We start from the raw sequence: 26714 nt of genomic DNA on the forward strand, positions 1-26714 counted from the left end.
GGCTCTCTAAAAAACAAAAAAATTTACCACTACCCTAAATTTATCCACTTTGTCTACTGGTTGGACTTCTGATATTCTGTTCTACTTTAAAACTGCTGTTGTATATCTGCCCCAGACTCTCATGGTATGAGTCTGGTTTTCATTTCCTGGGAAGCACTATTTTGGTGACCATTCTTTTCGTGTGACACATATAACGAGTGTATGTAAGGAAGAAACTGGAGTGGCTTGGGTAAGAACTTACTTGTAATGACTCCGTCTTTTCCCTTTCTAAACAACCCTGAGGAAGACTATCTCAGTCTCTAGCCCTGGAATCTTCTTTTTAATAAAACAATTTTAATTATCTAGATTTTTTAAATGGAGAATGAATATATACATATGACAAAAATTTTGAGACTACAATAGTACATGAAAAACAAGTAAGTCTCTCTGGACTTACCTACTCCTGTTCTTCAGAGTCAACCACTGGCAATATTTCTAGAGAATCTTACCAGAAATATTCTAGACATATAAAAGCAAATATATATTCCTATGTATATACGCATACATTTTTTTTTTTTTTTTTTTTTTTGCGGTATGCGGGCCTCTCACTGTTGTGGCCTCTCCCGTTGCGGAGCACAGGCTCCGGACGCGCAGGCTCAGCGGCCACGGCTCACGGGCCCAGCCGCTCCGCGGCATGTGGGATCTTCCCGGACCGGGGCACGAACCCGCGTCCCCTGCGTCGGCAGGCGGACTCCCAACCACTGCGCCACCAGGGAAGCCCTACGCATACATTTTTACTCGGGAGACTATGCTGCACACTCTTCTGCACTCAGCTGTTTTCATTTAGTACAAGTGGGACTCCTCCCATATCTACATAAAGCCACCTCATTTATTTACGGTTGTGTAATATGCCACTGTACGAATGAGAAGCATCATTTAGCTAGCAGGCCAACCACAATTAACTTTTAAGGCATTTTTTGCTAATACAAGAAATGTTGCCTGCTTGGAACATCATGATGAGCCGATCTGCAGACAAATTTCTAGAAGCAGCATTATTCCTGGATCTAAGGGTGTGTGTGTTTGTTTTGTTTGATAGGTTTTACCAAACTTCCCTCCACGGTTGTACCAAGGTGCCCTTTTACCCACACCCACAGCATTTGACAGTAGCACCGAGATGTTGGAAGCTCGCAGAATAGCATTAAGATATCATCTGGCTTCAACCCCATCCCTTCTCTCTTCCTCTGTGAATTTCTTCTTCGTGTGTGCTGATTCCAGGTTAAAATAAAACTGTACATAGATCATAGTTATAAGTGACGGGAAAAATAGACAAGTTTCACTCTTGGTTGGCACGATAGTGTTTAGATGACTCAAAATACTGAGATAGTACTAGAGAATGAAGTTGGAAGGTAGAAAATGCTTAACTTCAAGCTGTATGGTGCAGCCAGGATTTCAGAACAGACTCAATAAAACAACGGGAAGTGACAAGCACATTTGGAAATGACTTAGAATTGACGTAATAATTCAGAAATAAGTAATATAAATATACATTTGGTTTCCAGAAAGGGGTATTGTTGAAACTTCAGTCCTAAAGTCTCACTGGGCTCCTGGAACATTCAATGTTCCAGCAAATATATATTTGCCTTTTTTGGTTCCCTTCCTCCCTCAACCTTCCCCTCCTCTTTCTTTCTTTTTTTTTTTGCAACCACTGCATGCAATTATATTGCCTATATCATAGTTACTAGTCTCACCTATGTCATTCTCCAAGCATTTAGCCTCAGTATTAGGAAATATTACTTTCTTTCATAAATGAAACATGTACATTACCCAAAAATACTGTCCAACAAAGGAAAATGACATATTTTCCATAATGGAAAACCTACATATTATGGCAACCACTACCACAGAAGTAGTTCTAAGTTTAGGGAAAAAGAAACAGTTGTTTTAGAGACAGAATAGCTATTTAGCTAAGTCATGTACTGTGTTAGAAAAAGAACCTCCCATCTCAGTTTCATCCACGACTTTTCTTTCATTTTACTACAGTACTATATGACTTAATTGGTTTACTTGGTCTTGTGGTACACCATGCCAAATGTCTGCTGAATGCTGGCCTTCAACCAGAATACCAGAAATGGTAGATTAAAAAATGGAAATAAGTATAAGGCACTAAAATGCAAGACACGGTAATGCTCTCAAGATATATTAAGCTTTGGCTAAGAAGATAATACTCATAAAAAGATAAAAGTCAAAATAAAGTCAAACAGAATTGCCAAATAGAGAATAGAGATAGCAAGTGACGTAAGATTTGGGAGGAAGAGAGAAATGCCTATGAGTTGGTCTGTCAAGGGGAAGTTACATTGAGGATGCAGGACTCAGGACATAAGATTCAGAAATTTGAAGAGAGTAAGAAAAGAGACCGAATGTCTCCACATTCTGCCATTATAGTCTGGTGTGTGTGTGTGTGTGTGTGTGTGTGTGTGTGTGTGTGTGTGTGTGTGTGTGTGTGTGTGTGTGTGTGTGTGTGTGTGTGTGCGCGCGCATGTGTAGAAGAGGATTTTTCTTCAGATACTGAACACTTGCTATTTTAATTGAAAAGAGCAAATGCAGATATGCAAGACTATCTTATTTTAATTGTGTATAAGGTTTTGCTTGAGCTTGGTGCTGTCAATGGGACTAAACATAAACAATTCTGGTCTAAAAAAGCATTTTGTAACATTTATTATTCAGCTTGACTGACACTTTTACTGAATGGACATCTTGCTTGACTGAATCAGCTGGTTATTTTTGCATAACTCTGATATTTGTCAAATCACCCAGTTCCAGATAAATCGAAACTATCTTAGCCTAACGAATGTTTATGGTTTTTTAAAAAATTTCTTGGGAAGGAAAATAGAAAATATCCCTTGGTAAGTAACTTATTTATTTCCATATCCACCTTTCTTTCTTAGATGACTATGTTCAGTTTTTGGTCACAGACTATTTACTGGACATATCACATTAGGTTATTATATTTGACTTTCTATATACTAGTAGTCACAATATTAAAATTCATTGCATTATGGCAGAAACTTAGAATACAGGAGATACTTTAAAGATAAAAAATTCATAAATCATGCTTTTCAATTTAGTGTACTTTAAAATATCATATTTATTTATTTTTACATTCTAAATTTATTTAGATAAAAAAGCTTCTAAAACATTCTAAGATTTTCTATATTGATTTGCTTGTTTCAGATGACAAAATTTAAAAAAAGAACAGATATTTTGAAGACTGGTTTATTTGAAAATCAGATTTGTACTTTGAACAGTTTTCATGCAGGTAGCTCTTTTTTTTTTTTGGCATTGAGAAAATGAACGATAGGTGGCTATATTAAAGAAGTTGTTTCTAGACTGGAGATGGATGGATGCTGGAGAGCTATGCTTTTTGTAGGATTTCTGTTATTTTTAAACGATGCACTTGTGTGTACCCAGTAGAGAGACTGTAGTGTGTGGGCAGAGCCACAGCTGTGGTACATGACAAGCCCTGATGGAGGCCAACTGTGGCCAAAATTCCTCCATCTCTGCTTGTGAAAGTGTGCCCTGCCTGAGACTACAACTGCCCAGAGGGTGCCTTGTTTATTGGACTATCAGTTTTATTTATTACTATTCTCTATAATAATTCGTTAAAGGCTTGATACCTGTCCAAAAATGGGGGATTCCATAAAGCAAGAAACTACAAGGCTAAAAGAGTGATTCTTTGCTAAAGGAAGCAGACCTCTGACAATGGATGTCAACAAATTCTCTGGACAACATGCTGTGTGACCACGTTGGTTAACCTGAACTTCCCCAAGAGTTACTTTACGAGGTTTTATATTTTATACTGTATGAAGTATAAAGCATACTTTTTGCTTTACTAAAGAGATCACATTGTTCGAAAGCACGTTTAAAATCCTGTCCTAGAACTACCTACAAAGCCAGTTATGAACTGCACCAAAATCTCTCATGATATTTTAGAGTTATAGCCAATACTGTACATCCACTTTAGTCATGGTTATGAAAGGTTTTTTTGATATTAAAAAAATAAATCTATTCTTAAAGGACATGATACAGTATCCATGAAGAATCCTGGAAATCTAGCACCATAGCCTCAAGGAAACTATAAAAGAGATTTCCATAATTATTTTTAAGTAACAAGGGCCCTGACTCTCAAGGTGATTATTTTGACAAAGAATGGGGAGGGGAAGTGTGCTAACATTTAGTCGGTTTTTCTTTTTTTTAACATCTTTATTGGAGTATAATTGCTTTACAATGGTGTGTTCGTTTCTGCTGTGTAACAAAGTGAATCAGCTATACATGTACATATTTCCCCATATCCCCTCCCTCTTGTACTCAGTTTTTCTGAGAGGCATCTATCTTAGTGTTCAAGTGTATGAACCTGGAAGCCAGATCCCTTGGACTGAGTGAGAGTTCTCCAATTTTTTAGGTATGCAACCTTAGAATTTCTCAAATCCTGGGTAGTTTAGAATTCTCATCTACGAAATAGGAATAATAATGGTAACTAACTTCTAGACTTGTTGAGAAGACTATATAAATTGTTAAAAAAAAAAACCATCAAACCAATACCTGGCACATAGGAAGCCACCAGTAAATGTTAAATCTTGTTAATATTATGATATGCTTATATACATTTATATACATTTACATATAATCTTAATCTTATTGTGATGTAGGTATTGTTTTCCTGCTTTCACAAAGGAGTATGCAACCTGTTTACTCTGAAATCAGTTCATTGATGTGAAGTTCAGAGAAACAGTAAACTGCTGGGCCCAAAATAAAACTCAGCTACTAATGATCAAATTTCTCCTACTTCCTGTGTCAACTATGTTGGACATCCGAGACCTATTTCGGTGCCCTTTAATAACCCCTGTCTACTGGAAGCAGCTTGATCCCTGATGGACAGAGACTAGATGAATCAGATCAAGAAATCTGATTCTCATAAAATTTGCCAAGAATCTCTCTTTGGTTTTACTACTATCATTAGTGCTGTTCACCAAATATTTCTTTCCTTTTGTCTCTGGTTGCACAGGAGGATTGTCTTTCCCTGCCTGTTTTGAAGTTACACACGGCTATGTGACTTACTTTGGTTAAGGCAGTAGAGATGGAAGTGATTTGGCCCACTTCCAGGAGGAGGTTTGAGGAGTCAGTGTGTGATTCATCGTGTCCTTTTACACCCTGCTTGAATGACTAGAGATGCACATTGTCAAGATGGAGTTTCTATCACCAGACCAATCTGTAGCATGATGAAGAAATACTCCTTGTTGCTTTAAGCCACTAAGATATGAAGGTTCTTTTTTACTATAGTATGATTTAGCTTGTGCTGACTGATGCAACTATCGACCAAATCCAGAACACTGAATAGCCAGCAGGGGATTTTAAAGCTTACTATACAAAATGGGAGACACTAAATCGTGGTTGCACAGAACTGAATACACACCTTTTGTGCCCTCCGTTTGTCTGCTCGTTGATTTTGGTGGTAGATTCGACTGAAGTTGGATACAATCACTGGGACAGGCAGAGCAATGACCAAGACCCCGCTCAGCGAACAGATGGATCCGAAAATCTTCCCTGCTATGGTTTTTGGTACCATGTCACCATACCTTGGGTTAGAGAAAAAAATATATTAAGTCATAGAAAGTTATTTCTATCTGCTACAAATAGTTTTCAGCTTTAACTCAAACGATTTTTTGGACCAATGTATCTCTACTTCATGGCTAAAATATACATGGCTTAAGACTTCAATAAACTAGACATTAGGAATATCTGAGTATAAAAATTACCTTTCAACTTTGCAGAAACTGACTCTAACATTTACAAATTGCTTTGACTGGAAAATATTTTAAGCCAGATGATGTAATGAGAACTGTTTAATTTGTCCTTTATATCGCATGGCACTTTTCTTTACATTGACTTATAGTCAACATTTCCATGCTGAATGTTATAGTCTAGATAACACTCTTTTCCACTTAATTTTTTTCAACATTGGACTGGTTATGAAATTTAAATAGAAAAAGCGGTACATCACATTCCTGTCATCAGATATAATATCTTAAGAAAGTGAACTTTCCAAGGTCCCATTAACCTTCACTTGTGAAATCCAATGGCCATTTCGCCATGATGATCTTACTCAATCTCTTATTTGTATTTGATTGGTTTTCTCTCTCCTTAAAATACTTTCTGTTGGCTTCAACGTTAGCAAATTTCCTTAGTGGTCTTCTACCTCATTGGTTGCTTCTTCTCCATCTTCTTTTCTGGCCCCCTTCCCTTATCTGATTTCTAAATTTTGGAGTAATTTAGGTCTCAGCCTCTTATCTTCTCCGTATAAATCCTCTCCCTATGTGATTTTATCCAGTCCCATAGCTTAGAACTATCTACATGCTGCGGATACACTAATTTACATCGACACACTGATGTCTATCTTGAAAATCAGACAGTGGGTTCTGCTCTGATTATTCCTACCGCTAGATGTTTAAGAACCAATTAAGACTTAAATTAGCCAAAAAGGAACTCTTATTTCCCTAGCTTCCTCCAGCCCCCTCAAATCTGTTCCTCTCATCGTCTACCACCTCTAATTAAACGGAACCACAAACCACCCAGTTGCTCATATATCAACACAGAAAGAGCCACCCATCTTTCGTCCCTGCATCTCATTTCTCAGCTAGTCTTGCTGCCTCTGACCAAACCAAACTATATTCCATCCGGGTTTCTTTCCTCAACCTCCATCTTACAATAATCTAAGCCATCATCATCGCTTCCCAGAGCCATGGATATCGCTTCTTACTTGAACTTTCGTTTCTACATTTACCTCGTTAGAATTCATACCAATATAACAGCCAGAGTTATAGTTTTTAAAATGGAGATTGGGCTCTTGCTACTTTGCTTAAAACTTCTAATAAACCTGAAACTAAAATAAATCCAAACTCCTCACTCTTGTCTCCACCGGCTTACATCCTTTAGTCTCTGGCTATATTTCACGCCATCTTCCACCAGGCTCCCCATCCTCTGGCCACATTGGCCATCTGAATTTCTATCACATGTGCAGCCCCTAGATCATCATTATTCAGGTTGAGACTTCATTGTCTCCATTCCAGAAGGTATTTTCTGGCCATCTTCCCCTTAGTGGGATTCTTTTCCCCCAGTCTTTCTCTATAACACCTTCCCATTTGACTATCTTCACGGTACTTATTAACACATGAAACTTCCTAATTTGTTCATGTGTTTATTCTTTAGCTCCCCACACGCCCTGCTGACATGAGAATATAACCTTGATAAAGCTGGAGCTGTTCTATTTTGTATCTCACTAGCACAAAGCAGGTTCTTAATAAATATTAGTTAAATGAATATATTTTCTCTACCTTATTGATATAGAGTTCTTCTAAGAGTTCATTCCTGGAGAGGGGGTCAAGGAGGAGGTCTTTTTTTATTGAAATATAAGTGACATATAACATTATATTAGTTTCAGGTGGACAACATATCGATTTGATATATGTATTTTTAATTGACATATAAGTGACATATAACATTCTATTAGTTTCAAGAAAGAGATCTTCTGATCATAGTATTGCAGAAGTTGGCCAGCTGCACCTCTGGAGCTCCAGCTACTCCCTGCTTGCTTCAGGGCTCCAGGGTGCTCAGCGCACTGAGAGTTTAGTCCTTAGGAACAGGGCACAGATACTGGAATCCAGACTTAGGGAGTTTGACAGTACCTGGGGATACACTGTACCTTGAAGGGTGAGCTAGGAAACGATCATTCTAATTAACATTGTTTTTTGTGGGAACACATTTATATGTCAATATGGAGATGGAAGTCGCAGAAGAATTGGCCCAGGAAAGGCTGCTGAGAGTGACAGCAGGTTGTACTGACTAGCACTTCATTCTGTGACCCCGTTCCAGGCTCTAGTCCTCTGCTTTGAAGGCTCAGTGATTCATTCTTGTCAGTGTTTGATCAGCAGTTGAGCTAATTCACTGTAACTAAAATTCCCACACGGTTCTGGCATCAGAACGACAGTATTAATTTACAGTAAAAGAAAAAAAACAACCCAAGAACTGGAATGCTGCATCCACATGAAACAGGGTCTCTTTCCATAGTCCATCGGGGAAGCTAAATCATAATCTGAAGATTATGTGAGCGAGGAAACAGTCAAAACTAAAGGAAATTACAAGGTGAGTGTAAAAGGCTTGAGGTCCTTCTTACCATAAGGATAGGCCAGTGGAAGATCAACTTTTTATACAATGCTGCGCACATGAGCCAATTACCATGTTCACCACAGTTCATGAGTGCCCGGCGATAATTTATAAATATCTTCTTTCTTTTTGCACTGACTATGCATGAGCTCTGAAGAAATCTATAACACACATACTCCCCATATGTACATGCATACTTAAAAACAGCTTTTCAAAAAGGAGATTTGATTTTAATGTTTAACAGTTAGGATCTACAAAGTGTCTCTCAAAAAGGAAAGTAAATAAAACTCAACTATTTGTTATAGCCAGGGAAGATAAGCATTAAGTCCATGTATCGATAATTAAAGTAAACCTTTTAAAATAAATTAAATAGCTAAATGAATCCATCATATAGTTTTTCCTGCCTCTTTCTAAGAGATTTTTTAAAATTACTATTTATTAACTACTTTTTGTATTTTAGGCTCACTATGTCATCCAGTGGGCAAGGTCAGCATACTTGTGATTATTAGAAAAAATTAAGGGCTAAACCGAACCCAAAGTTCAGTAAGACTTTAAGAAGAGAGATTGGTAAACTCAGATGGCAGGTGATGGTGGTGATAGGGAGGGGGGTAATCATGCCCTTAGAAAGGCCACGCCTAAAAGAAGAAGGGAGAAAATAGATTCTGAGGGATTCAGTCAAAGGGATTCTGGGCCAACTGATAAAGGAAGTTTCCCTGAGAAAGCAATTTTTGATGAGGTGCCTGGAATTCAACTAGAAAAATAATCACTGTAAATCCTTTTTGAATATAAACAGAGATTATAATTTGAATAAAGCCGAAACTGAACTCATTACTCAGAGGGGGGAAAATGGGTAAAATGAAATATCTCGTTCGTGTTGTAACAAAAGGGGAGAAAGTAAGGATATAAACCAGCTTGCTGAAAGGCAGCAAATTCCCATCTAGAAGGATCCATAAGGGGAAAGAGATAACAGATACAAAAGGGGTGGTTTAATGTCATATAGCCATGCTAATCTGCATCAAATACAGTTATATCTGTTATTTACCTTTGTCATGTTTGTTTTGTAATCCAGATTTCCTTCACAATCAAGAAAGTGAACATTTGAGATGACTGACCAGTACCGCAATGATTACGGTGGGAAGAGGCAGTGAGAGTACAGTGCTCATTGGTGGGAATCTCTCTCATCTTTCTACTCTTGGGTGGAAAGACAGATCTTTCACACATTACAGGAAATTAGGATGGTAGCCAAAGCTGAGGGAGATGGTGAAAGTACAAGGGAGAGGAACCAGCAGGATATTAAGGTAGTCCAGGCTGCCCTGGGATCACTCATGCAAGGACAGCCCAAGGCTTGGGTGATTGCAAAGGAGCACCTGCTGCCCCCTTCCATACACCCCTTGATACTGAATCTACTACCCTCTCTGCTCTTCTCCTTGGCCCCCTGTCCTTATTAAGATTCAACTGCTGTTGATATTTGTAATATTTGAAGCACATTTCATTCATTTGACTCTGTTGGAGAATCATGGAAAATGCTCAGTGTGATTTGTATCTGTGCTTACATTGTCCATTTGGTCTCTCTTCTCACTTGGGAATGACCTTGAGAATCGAAAGGGGTAATTTTTACCTGCAAACTTGTAACTGAGCACAGAATCTGCTAGGGATGGGAAATAGCTCTCTGGCAAACCAGGTGCTTTCCTTTGTTCAACAAAGGGTCTTTTGACTAGTATTCAAACTCCAACTCGTAGTAAGAAGCAAAATAGCCTTACAGACCTCAGGAATCATATCTCTGAAATTCAGTGGAGGAAAGGCCTAGCACAGAAAACTTCATAATGCGAAGTGACACTTATCGTGGCCACATGATCATTCTGAAGTTTACGTATTGCCTACAGTACCGCCACCTTTTAATGATTATTCTTATCCTAGGCAACTCGTTTGCCGGTTGGTATTTTATTTTTTATCTATCCTATAAAAACACACCTCACTTTTCCCAACTCCTTATTCTTAAATTTATGCTAAGCCCAGCAGTATTATATATGCTACTCTTGTTTTCTTCAGAATTTAATATTATGCCTCAAGTCTTCAAAAATCCATTTTCCAAAAAGAGTTACACTAGACAGTTACGTAGATGTGGTTTTGTTTCCACAGAGACATCTTTTTCTATATTTAAATGAAATTGATTCAAAGAGTATGAGGGGCGTCTAAAGTCAAATAAGATAAATCTTGAATTCTTAAAATTTAGAAGAAAACAGTAGAGAGGATAGCGTGATATAAAAGAAAAACTACCAATTAGTTTTACGTAATGAAAAATGAGTAGACTTGAGCTTTGTTAATGGAAGGGAAGCTTTCCCCATACTTCTACTCTTCTATCTTTTCCTTCTTTCTCCCACATTCACCATATAGAGTCACTCCAGTTTCTTTCTGCTCCTTTTTCACCCTGAACATCTGCCAAACTTTATGTTTATTGCTCCCTTTCCTCCTTACATCAGTTAAAAGGTACAATATGGAGGTGTCATTCACATAAAAATGTTAATTCTAAACATGTACTTACTGCCCCAAATTACTTGGTTAAAATTACATATTTTGCCATATGTTAAAGATCATATTGAGTGGAAGACCAATTTCTCAAGAAGAGTTTCAATTGTTGATTCTAGAAGATTTTAATCTCTAATATTATCCAAAAGTTTCATGCTAAGTACTTGAATTCTGGCATGCATTCAATGCCCAAAAGTGGTAAATCTGGTTAATTCAGACAATCAGATAGAATGAATATATCATCTATCTATCAATCTAACTATCCATCTTCCCAATTTATCAAGTAATACTGAAATAGGATAGAAAGTCTAAATAATTTTTAAGCATAATACGGTGTAAACCAAATTTTACTAATATCTACTCAAATTTTCCATTTTTGGCATGTCTCCAGAAATCATATGGCTAAAAACATTTAGATCTCCAATGGAGAACAATTTCCTTGACTGTTTTAACACAGTGTGAACACAATACTTCTAGCTTCTTAGTCCTATTCACACAGTTCTATTTTTTCTTCTCTTTTTATTTGAAGAGTATAAACGTAGGCTCACTGGATAAAGGAGAAATGTTATATAAGGCAAACCTCCCCAGCTAAGGCATGACTTTCCATCTGTGAAACTATTTCCCATGGATACCAAGAAAGAAAACAAAACCCAGGAATTTTATGAATAATTATAAAGGTAGAAAAGATCTTCGTATAACAGGAAGGAAATGCTGATTTGAAAATAAACCTTGAGGCTTACTGTAATTCAATCTCTTGCTCTCCCTTTTTCTTTTTTACAATGAAAAAGTCTTAAATTGCTAGGTATAAGGGACAGAGTGAATGGATTCTGTGCAGTTGCACTGAAGTCCAGGACATCCTGTACGTTGTATCCAGCAGGTGCTAGTTCAATAAATACTATATTTCGGCTACTACATTAGTATTAAAAAAAAACCCAACAACTTTGTATGGAACATAAATCAGGATTTGGGGTTAGAAGTATTTGAAAACTAGGTATCTGCTACGATATGATATGTTTACATGCTCCCTCAACCCCATACACAATTCATAAGTTGAAATCCTGATGCCCCCTGTGATGATGTTAGGAGGCGGTGGGGTCCGGGGGGTGGCCTTTGGGAGATGATTAGGTCATGAGGGTGGAGCGCTCGTGAACGGGCTTCATGGTTTTGTAAAAAGAGACCCAACAAAGCTCCCTAGCCCCTTCTGGCACGTGAAGGCACACAGAGAAGGGCCGTCTGTGAACCAGGAAATGGGCCTCACCCGCCACCACACAGCATCTGCTGGCGCCATAACCTTGGACTTCTTGGCCTCCAGGACTCTGAGAAATACATTTTTGTTGCTTATAAACTACCTAATCTGTGAAATTTTGTTATAACAGTCCAAATGGACTAAGACATCTAATTAAATAATTAGATAAAAGTAAGCGACATGTATAATAACATCCTGGTAAAAGCACTTAGCTGATTGTGTGGTTGTGTGTGTTTGTATGTGTGTTTTAATTACTGATTTTGCGTTTGAATATTTCTCCTAGACCTGACTGCTAGTCAGAGAAGTCCGAGAAATAATTTCTTCTGACGTGGAAGCTGGATCACTTCTCAACTAATAATTCTACCCCTTAGGGTCTCAGTAGCTATGTTATTCATGAATTTTTCTGCCATCAACTTAGTATTCTAGAAGGATCACAGTTTGATGGATAATTTTTATAGTAGCTGCAATGTGTACAAATAGCAAACAGCTTTTTTAAAAGTGTTGCTATATGACACCTGCTTATGGTACAGAACTTGTTTGCCAGAGGGGCCCTGGTATTACTTTGACACGGTAAAATCAATGTTTGCCTAAAAAGCTGCCTTGATTTTGTTTCCACCTCTTTTCCTGCAGGATCAGTCACTATACTATCCTAGCTGTGTGGAAAATTTGACCATTGTTTTTGATTATCTAACACATAGAGTTATTTAGAGTATTCTCTGTCTTCTCCTGTTTCTTTAAATCTAAACCAAATTTTGAGCTAATTTTTTTTTTTTTTTTTTTTTGTGGTACGCGGGCCTCTCATTGTTGTGGCCTCTCCCGTTGCGGAGCACAGGCTCCGGACGCGCAGGCTCAGCGGCCATGGCTCACAGGCCCAGGCGCTCTGCGGCATGTGGGATCCTCCCGGACCGGGGCACGAACCCGTGTCCCCTGCATCGGCAGGCGGACTCTCAACCACTGCGCCACCAAGGAAGCCCCTTGAACTAATTTTTTTAAGTGTATTTTTTGTTTTTACTTTTTCCACTGTTCACAACATTAATAATCTTAGCATCTACTAAATGAAAGGGGCAGCTAGAGTAAGCCCTTATTCCCATAATTAGAGGTTCCTAGCCAGGAGTCCATGGATTCTTAAGGAATTCATGAGTAAAATCCAGGTGGGTCACGGAACTCTATGATAGTTTCTGTCTTCACAGGCATTTTCCTGAAGGTTGTCAGATCTTTTATAAAATTATTGAAAGTGTAATAGTCAAAATAATGTTTAAAATGTATAGTTTGAATATTTAAGGACATATCACTTTGTCAGTATAAACAGTTTGAACACACTGCACAAAGGAAATGCTGTGAAAATCCCAGCATTATTTTACAACTGCAGAAATACCAAATGCCCACTAGGGGGCATAAAAACCTAAATGAAAGTTTGGAAATCAGCATCTCTTGGTTTTCACAAGCTGAGGGAGAGAGAGAACTATTTCCAGAAAATTGCCTGTACTGATTCCTTATCTTTGCCTACACACATTCAATATTTAGGCTATATTTTGGGCATCTTATTCCTCTGGAAAGCTGAACAGGACAAAACCTCACCAATGTCATAGATTATCTATGTTTAGGGTGTTTCCAAAAAGAGGGAACAGAATTCTGACAGCATTTTCTATTTCCTGTAGAAAGATACGTACATTTCTGTAATGTGAAATATCACTGAAGCATTATTTTCAGTAAGGAGCCCTTTAACCGAGGCTTTTAGTGTAAAAAATTAGGGGGAATTAAAGGATTGGGTTTGTGTATAGAAAAGGGGAAAACTGAGGAAAGGACAGATTCTTTCGGCACATTTACTCCCATTTGTACACTAAGCTCTCAACACAAGATTTCAGGGGCTCACTAACTTCCTCCAGCTTGTGCCCTTTTCAAACACAAATTCTTTTCTGTCTTCTATTTTTTCTCTTGATTTTAGCCTATTAAATGATCAAATGAGACTTTAAAGGCTGCAAATAAACCATACGACCCTGACCCAATATCCTAATAAAACATTTTTTACCCAAATAAATATCATCAGTAAAAGCCTTTATAGTCTTCTTTAAAGAATGCTTTGTTATTTTCAAAGTAGTCTTGTCAGAGCCCCCATTCTCACATTTACTTTATTCTTCGTTTTTAAAAAAGTTATGAAAATATATGTACAATTGATTATTGTGAGGCATGCATATTAAAAACAAAACGACCCTGGAGCTGGCTTTCCCAGCTGCGGGACCACCGGAAATACTTTCCCTTGCTCTTGGATCCTAGTCTTTGTTGCCTGAAGCTATCCTTTCACCCTCACATATCTTAGAGTCTGATCATGTCATTCTCTTGCATGAAAGCCTTCATTGTCTCTCCATCACCTGCAGGAAAAAGCGCCAGCTTCTTAGCATGATTCACACAGCTCTTCATGACTTGGCCCCCAGCTTCCACTGCTCACCCCCATACCCCTCACGCTCTAACTGGAGCAAATAAGTTTCTATTACTGAAATGTACTACCTCCCTCCATTCCTCTATGTCTTTGTATACACTTTCGTTCTAGAATACTCTCCTTTGCATAAATCGTTTGGGTGAACTAATTTACTGTGACAAAGATCAGGCATCAGTTCTTTCTTTCTTTATTTTTTTAAAGGCATTGGTTCTTATTTGAAGAACTTCTTGACAATTTTCTCTCTGTCCAGTAAGAGTAAAGCCTCCTTCTTCAATGCCTCCCATGCTGCTTGCAACTAATAGAGCACAATTAGTTTTCTTACAGGTCTTTTTTTTTTTTTTTTTGAGGTACGCGGGCCTCTCACTGTTGTGGCCTCTCTGGTTGCGGAGCACAGGCTCCGGACGCGCAGGCTCAGCGGCCATGGCTCACGGGCCCAGCCGCTCCGCGGCATGTGGGATCTTCCCGGACCGGGGCACGAACCCGTGTCCCCTGCATCGGCAGGCGGACTCTCAACCACTGCGCCACCAGGGAAGCCCTTACAGGTCTTTTTTCTCCCACTAAACTAGGAGGTCCAGGAGGTCAAGGATCACGTCACCATTATAAACCCAAGTCTAGCACACACCTTGTCCAAGTGCTGAGCAAATAGTTGAAACTCAATAAATGTTTACTGCTTAAATAAATCCTGCAGGGAGAGGTTTGATGGTAAACAATAAATATGGGAGGGAGTGAAGGAGAGTACACATTTCCTGCTCTTTTTCTCTTCATCAGATTTCCTTTTCTTCTCCACACCCAGCACCATCTCATCTCCTCAATTTGTCTAAATTCCTCTTCGGATACTTAGATGATATGCCCAGAATAACCCAGTTCTACACTGTCAATTAACCTTACTTTTTATACCCAGAGAAATTATTTTTAACCTACATGATTTAAAATGAACAGAGAAGCCAAGAGACCTGACACTTTTCAGTTCCAACCGGCTTTCCATTGTCACATGCTTAACCAACATGTATCCGGCCGGAATTTCAAAATACATTTCCCTTCAAATTTGACAGGTTTCGCAATCCTCAAGTGCCCAGCAATTTGAACACATATGACTCATGCTTCTCTGAATCTCACATATCATCCTGGGAAATGGCTAAGTCCTTCCACATCTCTCTAGTCTTCTCGAGGATGCTGCTAATATTAGATAGTGAGCATCAGCAATTCTCTGAAAATGTCATTGTTTGGTACCCATTTTTTTAAACAAAGTCCTTTCTGGTTATGCCCTGGGAGTATATTGGACGAGATATGCTTATCTTCCACCAGAAGAAAGTTAATCCGTCTAGCAAGTCAAGGTCCCTGCAAATACCTGGTCAACTTGGCTCTGGGCTGATGGTACCAATTTCCAAATTCTTGTGTGTTCAGGTTTTGCATCCCAAGGGGTTTCATCTTCAACGGTCAGAGCTGCTCTCACACTGGGAACTTTCTTCAGTTACCTGCTGCAGCTGTCCTTTGAAAGGTAACTCTGTGGGAGGAAGCTCCCCACTGTTCCTGGTTCTAAGTCACTGCTGCTGCACTGCGGGCTGTCACCCAGGGAGCCAAATCCCAGTGCCATTTTGACAGTTCTGCTCGTAAGTCTGTTTTCTTATAACCAGCCACTGATCTCCTCTGCTAACACCACCAAAATTATTCATTGTTTACAATGCATTCAGACTCTGAAGTGCCTTTACCACTGGAAGAAGGAGGAGTTGGTCCCCAGGATTTTGCCTGCAGCGCCAGTCTTAGAGGAGAATTCAGTTGGGCTAAATAAAAGCATGAAGTAGAGATGTTTATCATGAAAGTTTTAATATTTTTTTCCACCTGAGTTTACACAGTCTAAAAACCTGTTAGCTGTTATAGGCCTCATGAGACTTTTAAGATGTCTTCAAGTATTTACCTATTTTATTTTGAACTGTACTTTAAAAAATACGGATTATCCAGTAATGACCTAACACATCTTGTTTCTAATTCCACCCAGGAAGCCTTGATAATTTTGCCTCCTATTACTTACTCTTTAAATTTTACAAAAAGGAACGCACGCAATTCTAATTGTACTGGAGATAAGACTTGCTTGTCTTGCAGGCAATTAGGTTCTGACTTGGCAGCAGCAGTGTCTGAGGGAAAAGGTGGCGCAGCAAACACAAGTTGTGTCATTTCTGTAGATCTAGAGGCTGTGAAGTCCAAGGTCAAGATGCTGACACATATAGTGTCTGGTGAGAATCCACCTCCTAGTTCACTGATGGCTGTCCTTTTGCATGTCCTCACATGGCAGCAGGAGGGAGGGAGCTATTTGGGGCCACTAATCCTACGCATGAGGGCTCCACCCTCATGACCTAATCACCTCCCAAAGGCCCCACCTCCAAATACCACCACAGTGAGTGTTAGGATTTAACATAGGAATTTGGGGGGGGCACATTCTGTCTATAGCGTGATCTAGTGGCAGTTCCATGAATGGCCTGGCACCCCTCACTCAGCTGACCACCCTGGGCAGGTGCTGGGCTCCTCCTGTCTTGTAGTGAAGGTGAGAACCCAGTTTGGAGCTCACTAGCACCGAACAGTTTCTCACGAGGCATACAGCCAGGTCAGATGTCTGCCTTGTAACCTCCCTATCTATGCATCATTCTGCCCAGTCACCGACCAGGAAAGTCACTTCTTTCCTGTTAAAAATTCCAAAATTCTTTAAGCAAAAATAATTTAATATGATTATGCCTCACGCAAATAGTCACAGCTGTTTAAATATAGTAGGAAGTGAGATTGGAGAAGCTGTGATTTAACCTCCCAAAGACAGCCAGGCACTTCCACTCAAATTCTGGTCTTCAATTTAACCTAGAAAGTTTCTATATCCTTAAACAAACTTTGTTTTTGATGAGAATCCAAGGGCCTATATTTACATTAAAGATGCTTTTGGAGAACAATTCTATTCTGTTCAGTGTGAGATAAAGTTATTTTCTAAAATTGAATGAAGATACTATATTCATTTTGTGTTTAGATTCTTTCACCTCTTCTTAGGAGATTAAAGCATTGATTGAATGATCATTTTTTCTATTACCTATGTAAGTTAAGGCATATCCTGATAAACATAAATGAAGAGGGTCTTAAATAAATACATGTCTCTACCTCTATAGTCCTAACTGGTCAGATTCCTATATGAAAATTCTCCTGTGATAGGATCTAGCTTCAAAAATTTACAATGAAACAAAAAGGTGCACCCGTTAAAACATAAACCAACTAAAAAGAAACTTCTATAAAACATTATTTTCCTGAAGTTTTATTTTAAGGAAAAAGAGGAAACAAATTATGTAAAAATAAGTTGAAACTAGAAATTAAAATTTAAAAAAATTCCAGAATATATCTCACATTCCAAACACACTAATACTTTCTTACATCTTTTTGTATGTTCCTATGTACTTAATTTTTCTGGAAATGAGGTTAGATTATAGGCACAATACCTTACTTTTAAAATAGTATTGTTTGTATTCAAGGTCTAAGCAGGAAAACAGAAAGGACCTCAAGTATTTACAACAGAAAGGACTTAATGAAGGGAATTCTTTTTGGGGGTGGCGGGGGCGGGGTGGAGGTGGATTTGCTGAGACAGGACTGGAGTCTAACCCAGGGGGTCACAGCAGCCCGAAGGCATTCCACCATGAGGTTGCAGGGGCAAAGGAGGAGGAAGCTTGCTGAGCTCAAGGGCAGAGACCCTGATGGAAGCTGGGTCCTTACCAGGCCTTTGGGAAGGAAGAAGAGCCACTGAAAAGGGTTAACTGCTGCCTTAGAAGATGCAGAGAAGGAAACCTGGTTCCTCCTCCATCCCCTTCCAATCTCCCTTTGGCCTGCTTGGCAAAAAATCAGCTCACAAGCCAGCCTGGGAAATGCAGACCACTAGGGTGTAGCTAGTAAAAGGCATGATCCAACTGGAACCCAGGGCTTTTTCCCCCCAAAGCAGGTCTCTGCCCACTTCACCACAGCTCACTGCTAAGGTCCGTTCTGATTCCAAGATGTTATGACCCAGACGCAGAGCTGTTATTTGGTTGATTGACTCCAGAGCTCCCCTAAAAAGCAGCAAATTACATTTTACCAGAATTAGAATCCTGGTAGTGAGACTGATAGGAACTCTCTGGGTAGCAGTGCCATGTGTCATGCCATCTTATTTTTGGAAACATCACAAGCACATCAGGCTTCCTACCCTAAGGACTAAGGGACAGCTGGACCTTCTTCTAGGGCAGGCTTGAGGTATTTCAGTTTCTATCAAATATGTGTGTTTCAATCCATCGTAAATTGAGAATAAGCTGAAGAACCAAAATATCTGTTTTGACGGAGTGAGAAAAAAAATGCCAAACATAAAGCAATCTTATAAAGATGTCCAATTAGATCAGATGATTGGAAAATGTTCTACTTGTATGAAATTGGGCACAATGTGTAATAAAAGCTGGTCCCTTGTGGCTTCCAAGTCTTGTGGTAAGTGCTGACAAGAGGCTCTTAATTAGAATAAATCATTTCAGAGTTTGTATCCTTCAACAGATCATTGAGAATGCCATTAGTAATAAATTAAAGCATATTTGAAGGGCAGGTGAATAGATGTGAAACCAAATTACTTTCCAAAATGAATAGAGTTCCACAATTAGTTTAGTTGCTTGTCAGCCTCTTTGTTGCAGAAGTATCTGCTTTGGTTGTTGTTATTTTTGTTGTTGTTTTTTATTATAGTAATGAAAGTCTATAGCTAAACATGTCAGAGCCTAGCTGTTAGTTATAAATTTAAGTACAGAAAATATATTCTTATGTTTAAAGGAAAATATAAGATTGTGGATGAGGGTTTTGGCAATAAAATAATAAACGATGTCTGCTTTAAATTAAAAAGTACATAGTGGTCCCCTTATAGATGTCAATAACATGGAAAGCTGGAATACTCTTAAAATTTGACAACCTGATGTTTCTACCACTAATGAGAGTTTATAATAACTGTTTATTTACGGCTATAGAGTAAAGCCTTTACAACACAGGGCCTTAACCTCTAAAAGCAGTCACTATGTGATCAATGGTGCTTGATTCTTCACTATGAGAAAACGAGGCTGAAACCTGAAACGGCAGAAGTAACATTTCTTGAAATATTCCTTGAAACATTTGCTTGTGGTTTTATACATACAAATAAAATTGTCTGCTTGGATAAAAGCACCTGAAGTGCTTTTTACTTAAAGTAGTGAACTTCCACATATAAAAAAGAAAAAATAAGTTAAAGTAAATGAAGAAAGCTAAAAGCAAATATTCCTCTTAAATACATTTTCTTCCTTTCTTTTCTCTCTCCCTTTCTTACTCAAAAATTTATCTAGTTCCTATAGTGAGTGAGGTACTTCGATACTGATAATAAATTCAACACTTGGTTTTTTTTTTCTTCCCCAAAGATCTCACGGTTAAGGAAGGAAGTTAGAGCAATAAACAAACAATTGAACTCTCATTATCTCAGGTTTCTAAATACTTATGTATATTTTCTCTTACCTTCAAGATGCCTAAGGTTATTGTTTGCATTGAGCTCTATCTGATCTAACTTCTGCTGGAAACATCGTTAATTATCTTGTTTAGACCTCTACTAGTCACACTAAGGAGGAACGCCCCAATGGTTTACTCTCTTCAACCCTAAGTGAATCTCCTTTCCTCATTCTCAGTTGTTTCTGAACTATTTTTAAATGAGAGGTAAATAATGTCATTAGGTTGCCTATGTTGTTCCTAACATGCTCATTCAGAGCACTCTTTCTGTAAAGGGCAAGATGGTGATATTTTAGGCTTTGCAGGACATATGGCTTCTGTCACAACTACTCAACTTTGTTGTTGTAGTGCAAAAACAGGCCTAGATAATCCGTAAATGAATGAGGGTAACTATAATCCAATAAAAATTTGTGCCCATAAATAAAAACTTTATTTATGGGCCCTGCAATTTGAATTTCATATAATTCTATGTGTCAAGAAATATTCTTCTTCTTTTGATTTTCTTCCCCTAACCATTTAAATATGTAAATGCTCTCCTAAAATCCCAAGTGGTACAAAAACAGGAGATGGGTTGTACTGGACGTGTGGGTCGTATTCTATCAACCTCTGACTTAGAGGGGCCATTCTTTGTGTAATCAACTCACTGCGGAAAGGTTAAGTGTTGTTTTCCTGTAGAAGAGTTTGAAACCATTCAACTAAATGTTTCCTCAATACTGTTAGACATATTTCTTCAAACATCTTGTAATTTTTTTTTTTTTTTTTTACGCGGGCCTCTCACTGTTGTGGCCTCTCCCGTTGCGGAGCACAGGCTCCGGACGCGCAGGCTCAGCGACCATGGCTCACGGGCCCAGCCGCTCCGCGACATGTGGGATCTCCCCGGACCGGGGTACGAACCTGTGTCCCCTGCATCGGCAGGCGGACTCCCAACCACTGCGCCACCAGGGGAGCCCCCATTTTGTAATTTTTGACTCTAAAAATGTACTTGTGGAGGGAAGAGAGTAGCGGAACCTCTGTATCCCAGCTCATCTGCCCCTTTCCCATCACAACCCCCTCCATCACTACTGGTGTCAATGAGTGTAAAGCAGATGAAAGGGGAAACAGGTTGATTGTTGGCTTGCTGTCTACTCTTTCTTTTCTTTCTTGGCCGCACCGCATGGCTTGTGGGATCCTAGTTCCCCGACTAGGGATTGAACCTGGGTCCATGGCAATGAAAGCCCAAGTCTTAACCACTGGACTGCCAGGGAATTCCTGCTGTCTACTCTTTACATAATATTGCTACAGAGGGTGGGAGGAGGATGTACTATATTCCAAAACCTCTGCTAAGTGCGGGAAGGCAGAGCTAAAAGCAGCAGTCCTTGTCCTTAGTGACTTCTAGTAGGGAGAGAGCCTGCACAGGAAATAACAAGTGACTACCACCATAATAGAAATAACTGGGGAATTCCTCGGGAGTTGAGTGTACTTGGGAAATACTTCCACAAGTATTTGGAAAGGAGGCAGATTGGAACTGAGTCTAGAAGAATAAAAAGGAGTGAGCCAAACAATCAAAAGAAAGGATATACGTTGTTAAGAGGCTCCCAGGCAACTCCTAGCAGCAAGGATGGTCTTCTGAGGAGGTGGAATAAGTCCCTGCCTCTGATGATGCTGAGATACCTTCCTGACAACTTCCTGTCTCTCATGCTCTTTGAATTACTTAAATTCCAAGACGAGCAACCTATTTTGCCTAAGAATTCTTCTCTTTGCTAAAGTACAACTATTCTCGAGAGTGCTAACACATTAAGCCTTTGAACTCATTTGTATCTCTTTGGGATTAAATTTATATATCAAATTGTTTCTTGAAGGCAGATTTTAATGGGGAAAGAAAGGTTCAAAGAAGGAAATAGGGCCCAGCAATGAAGCCTGCAGCATTGAAGTCCAAACTTGGACTGTTTGAAAGTTCTACCCAGGGCTGGTTGTGTCTAGAAAAAGCTTTTTTCATGAACTGACTTTTAAAGGGGCATTTGTTTGTCTAGCAGGAGTGAAGGGAACCAGCCATCATGCCTTAGAGACCCTGTATTGATCTTTGCAGACAAACCACTGAATAGGACTTGACTGCTACACAATGGAGGATTAATCCTTCTGCATAAGCCTACAGTGGGCGTGTCAACATGCATTTATGAAACCTTGCTCTGTGCAAAGAAGAGAGCGGAGAACCCAATAAGCCAATTAATGTAGGGAAGTCAAAAAGGAAATGTGGCCAACATGTTTCATTTTTCTTCAGTGAAACTCGATTCAATGAAATCAGAAAAAAACAAGTTTTAATATAACTTCCTAACTCTATTCATGGTTTTTAATTTACATGGTTTATACACAGTTTGATGCTAATTATTTTATCATTTAGAAGGAATAAGATGTGAAAAAAATATTTTTATCACCTTAGTGAGGCTTTCTTGTTGAAACATCCCAAAGATTACAGAAGATTTGAAATAAGAATGAATCTAGGTAATTATAAACTCCTGCTAGCCTAGAAATATAATTTTGAGTGGAATTCTGCTTAGGCTTACTAAGTGAGTAGGCAAGGAGGAAATTTATCTGAGTGAAGTCAAACAAATTTCACATCTAAAATAAAATGAAGTAGTTTTTTTAAACCAAATTGATTAGGTAAGATATAAGTTTAACTCCCTAATCATTAATTAATCACAAAAGTCAAACAAGTACACAGGTGGTTTTCAGTAAAGATAGCATGTAGAGAACACATGGAAAGCTACATGTTAGCTTTAATGTCAAGTCAGAGAAAATTTTGGTGCCTGTGAAGAGTCATCACTACATACCTACTGAAACATGGTACCATTAATGAAAGAGGACGTGGGGTCATGGGAGTATGTGTTAATTTTAAGCTCTATGATCTTTCTCATGATATACGCAATGTGCTGTTTTAACTTCCTCCCAACTTTTCTACTCAGAAACAAATGTAATCTTGCAGTAATTGCAATTCCAGCATCCTGACATAGCAAGTAAGGGAATTTGAGGATGATTTTGATGAGTTTGTTTTAGCTGTTTTCATGCCTTTGTGTACAGAACATCCACTCTTCATATGGTGATGTCTTCTTCTGAGAGTAGGAGCATCTCACTCTCATGGGGTAATGGATCCAGATAAGAAGAGTAGCCAGCAGTTAACTGGACACAAAGAGGTAAGTGTAGCAATATTTTCTATTCTTTCATTAACTGGATATGTGAAGTACAAGTAATTTCAGAGGGGCAGAACCAACCTTGAAGATTTTCTTACTTTACTTGCTTACACAACTACCAATTTTTTTTTTCCCCAAAACGAACCTTAACAACCCTAAAAAGCCCCGCATAAAACAAAACAGAACAAAAACACAAAAAGCAGGGCTTCCCTGGTGGTGCAGTGGTTGGGAGCCCGCCTGCGGATGCAGGGGACGCGGGTTCGTGCCCCGGTCTGGGAGGATCCCACATGCCCAAGAGCGGCTGGGCCCGTGAGCCATGGCCGCTGAGCCTGCGCATCCGGAGCCTGTGCTCCGCAACGGGAGAGGCCACAACAGTGAGAGGCCCGCGTACCACACACACACACACAAAAAAATCCACACACACACACAAAAAGCAAAAGAGAACTAACTTTGGGACAACAGAGATCACCTAACTTGGAACACTCTGCCAAATCCCTGCCATGTGTAAGCAGAGAGACATGACTCACCAACGGGACCCACCTCCACCAACCAAGATCCTCTTGAAACAGTCAAGCTAGCTCAGTTATGAGAGTGCTCTGTCTCTAATGCTCCAGAAGGTGGATGCCCAGGAAAGCCTCAGAAATGAGTCAGAGGTCTATGTTGTATAGTTGGTCTGCACCGTCTTCGGGCTCCAAGTTCTCGATTCACCATCATTGGTTCTACTATCTCAGTAAGTCTTTAATTATCTCAAGAGCTATTTGATGTTTCCAAAAAGCTTTTCTGTGATTTAATTTCTATTCCGTTCACTTGAAATTTTTATATATGGCATTCTGCTCTCTAAAAATGGTGCACGTTATAAACTCAGAACAAGAAGAGAAAGATGTCTCAATTCCCAAAGGTTAGGAATGGCTATCGTGATGAGATTTTCCATTTTTATCTTCTATTTCATGATAGAACACACTCCTCCTCCCCAGGGGAAGGTTAAGTACCATAAGTATTAAACGTGAGCAAACTGGATAATACAGAAAGAATAGGCGAAATGCGTCCGAATATTGCTAAGTTCTTATGATTCCAAATTAATATACAGTTCTGGAAGAAAAGAGTTCAAAGATGAGAAATAACAACCGGTAAGCTACATCAATGTGATTAGCTGTTTCCATGGATAGCTATTTGCAGGCACAATGTTGGCTCACCCTGGGTTGTAATACAAACAAATCTATGAATTATAACTGAACACCTTTTATATGTTAATTGCATTGTGTTTATAACAACACATGTTTTTACTTACCTAATCAGATAAAAACAGTAATTTATTTCTTTGTCAGAACTCCTTTATCATCTAAAGGAAGCTTTATCTGATTAACTTTAGCTGGTAGATTAAAATTCTCGATGCTTGAACATACATTCTCAATGGACGCATGTAGGAAGGAAACGACTTTTTAGGAAGAAAACAAAAGTGAGTTTGTTTAGGAAAACTGAATGATTATAGGACTCAGAACTATATATCGAACATTTGATTTTCTTGTATTCATTATCTATTAGCATTAGAGATTAAATAATAATCAGTGTGCTCAAGAAAGCACTGTAATGGATCTACTACTGTCCAGATATGAGCAAAAGGCTTTTTCATTTTATAGCTTTCCTGAAATAAGCCATTGCACAGAGGGAAATGCTTGCTATCGAGCCAGTATTGTTACTGGGCTTTTTCATATTTGCTATGTCTGAATTTGCTTCTGGTATTCCAGTAAAACTAAACCAAACCAAAACAAGAATAGTGTATCATCACAATCCAGACTTTCTAAAGTCCCTACCCTCACATTTTAGCTGTGCAGTTCACATAACTAATAACGTTACAACAAAACCTCCCAATGACAGCAGAGGTCAACGAGCCCCAGTTGGCACTTTAGTTTGTTTCAGGAAAAATTAGATGCATTTAAATTTCAGATTAGCAAGAGATGACAGGATCCTTTGAATGAGGGTTTATTGCGGAGACACTTGTCAGAAATCATGGCCATCTCTGATGGCACATTGCCAAGATTTGTAACCTACATGGATTTTACTAAAAAAAAGTGTCTACTGTTACTCGTTATCAAACACTAGCATATTATGCCTCTTATTACTCTTTCCCAGTTGATGGCATTTTATTTGAAGCAACAAGATTGGAGACATCTCATTTTAATCTTGACAAGACAGGGAGTCAGAACTGCTGTGGTCAAGTTCAGCCCTGTCTCCTAGCAGACTTGTGGACGTAGAGTGAATAATCTAACCTCTCTGAGACTGTTTGATTATCTGCGATATGTGGGGATGAGCATATTCACTCTTTCTGCTTGCTTCCCAATGTGTGATGGGAGGTTATTACTCTAAACCATCTCATCCAGGGGGACTCTGCTGTTAGAGATGAGTTGGTGCGTTTCATAAATCATATTTATACAAAGTTCATAAGCCCATCATTGGGTAGGTATTATTATTTACCCTTATTTTACAGATAAAGGAAAGAAGGCTTAAAGGGGCTAAGTAACTGCAGGGACAATCACAGGAGAAGCAAGAAGGGCTAGATGGGCCTGAACTCACATTCTTCAAGGGGCTTTTGCATGTGGTCTTTTTCCCTTTTTTACAAATGATGCTTTGCCTGCAGATGACATGCATGCTTATCAATGGCAGAGCTGAAATCTGACCCCAGGCATTCTGGAACTTGCAGGTGGAATCAATGTCTTTCAAGAAGCAAATGGAGGTAGATCCTGAATCCGTTCAGGAAATTTAGGTTTAGCCATCACTTCAGGGACCTGTAGCTGGTTTTTGAACTTCCAATTTTAGAGGACTATTTCTTTTAGTTTCCCTCTATTTTAAAATCAAATAAAATTTATTTTCTCAGGTGGAAATGTATTGCACTTTTCATTATGGACTTCTGTTTGCTCTCTTATCTAATATTCTTTCGTTCATTTATATTCTTCCTAGACTATAAAGCTAAGTTAAAAAATAGATTTCAGAAATCCAAAATTCAAAGGAAAACCACAAAACTGAAGTTTTCAAAAGCTAAAGAGGCTCCACGGATGCAAGTACAAATTAGACCCACCGTACTAAAGAGAGAGCGCTTTCTATCTCAGTCCTTTCAAGATCCATGTTGACAAAAAGTAGAGCAAGAAGCCCCAGTTCTGCCTGATCTCATCAACTGTTAACCATTTAAATTGGGAGGAAGCACCTGAGACATCAGCTATCAACTCTAGAGCATAAATACTCAGTCTTCTTAATTTTCCTTAAGCTTATGTAGAGTCTTTATTACACAATCAGCTCTTTTACTGTCCACTTTAGCTTGTGTATTTTTATTTTTTCATTTCTTGTGTTGCCTGATTATAGCCTGAAACTCAATAGAATTAATTGTGCTCCTAACTTTAAAAACAGACGTTGGTGAACCTGCATATTAAAATGAACCAAAATAAAAAATGAACTCACACTGAAAAGTCTGTTATGAATTGCTTTTGCCCAGAAACCAAAGCCTCAAGGAATAGAACCAGAATATTCTCTGAACTAAAGCTGAACAGAACTTGTATAAAACACAAAAACCATTTAAAATCTTTCACTTATTCCTAAAGAAATAGAAAGAAGTCGTGTCAAATCCTCAGTGACAAGAAAGGCTATTTAATTTAGGGAA

The 26714-nt window shown here is 38.8% G+C and overlaps 1 protein-coding gene across 1 annotated transcript in view; it reads right to left on the minus strand.

Annotated features, from left to right (window-relative positions):
• KCND2 (potassium voltage-gated channel subfamily D member 2) overlaps positions 1–26714 on the minus strand; it is a 467928-nt gene that overhangs the window by 9400 nt on the left and 431814 nt on the right. The window contains exon 2 of the mRNA XM_030857647.3: positions 5450–5612. Within this exon, the coding sequence (XP_030713507.1) occupies positions 5450–5612 (163 nt within the window). The remainder of the gene's footprint in view (positions 1–5449; positions 5613–26714) is intronic.

Source organism: Globicephala melas, chromosome 9, assembly GCF_963455315.2.
Source record: "Globicephala melas chromosome 9, mGloMel1.2, whole genome shotgun sequence".
NCBI classification, from domain to species: Eukaryota; Metazoa; Chordata; class Mammalia; order Artiodactyla; family Delphinidae; genus Globicephala; species Globicephala melas.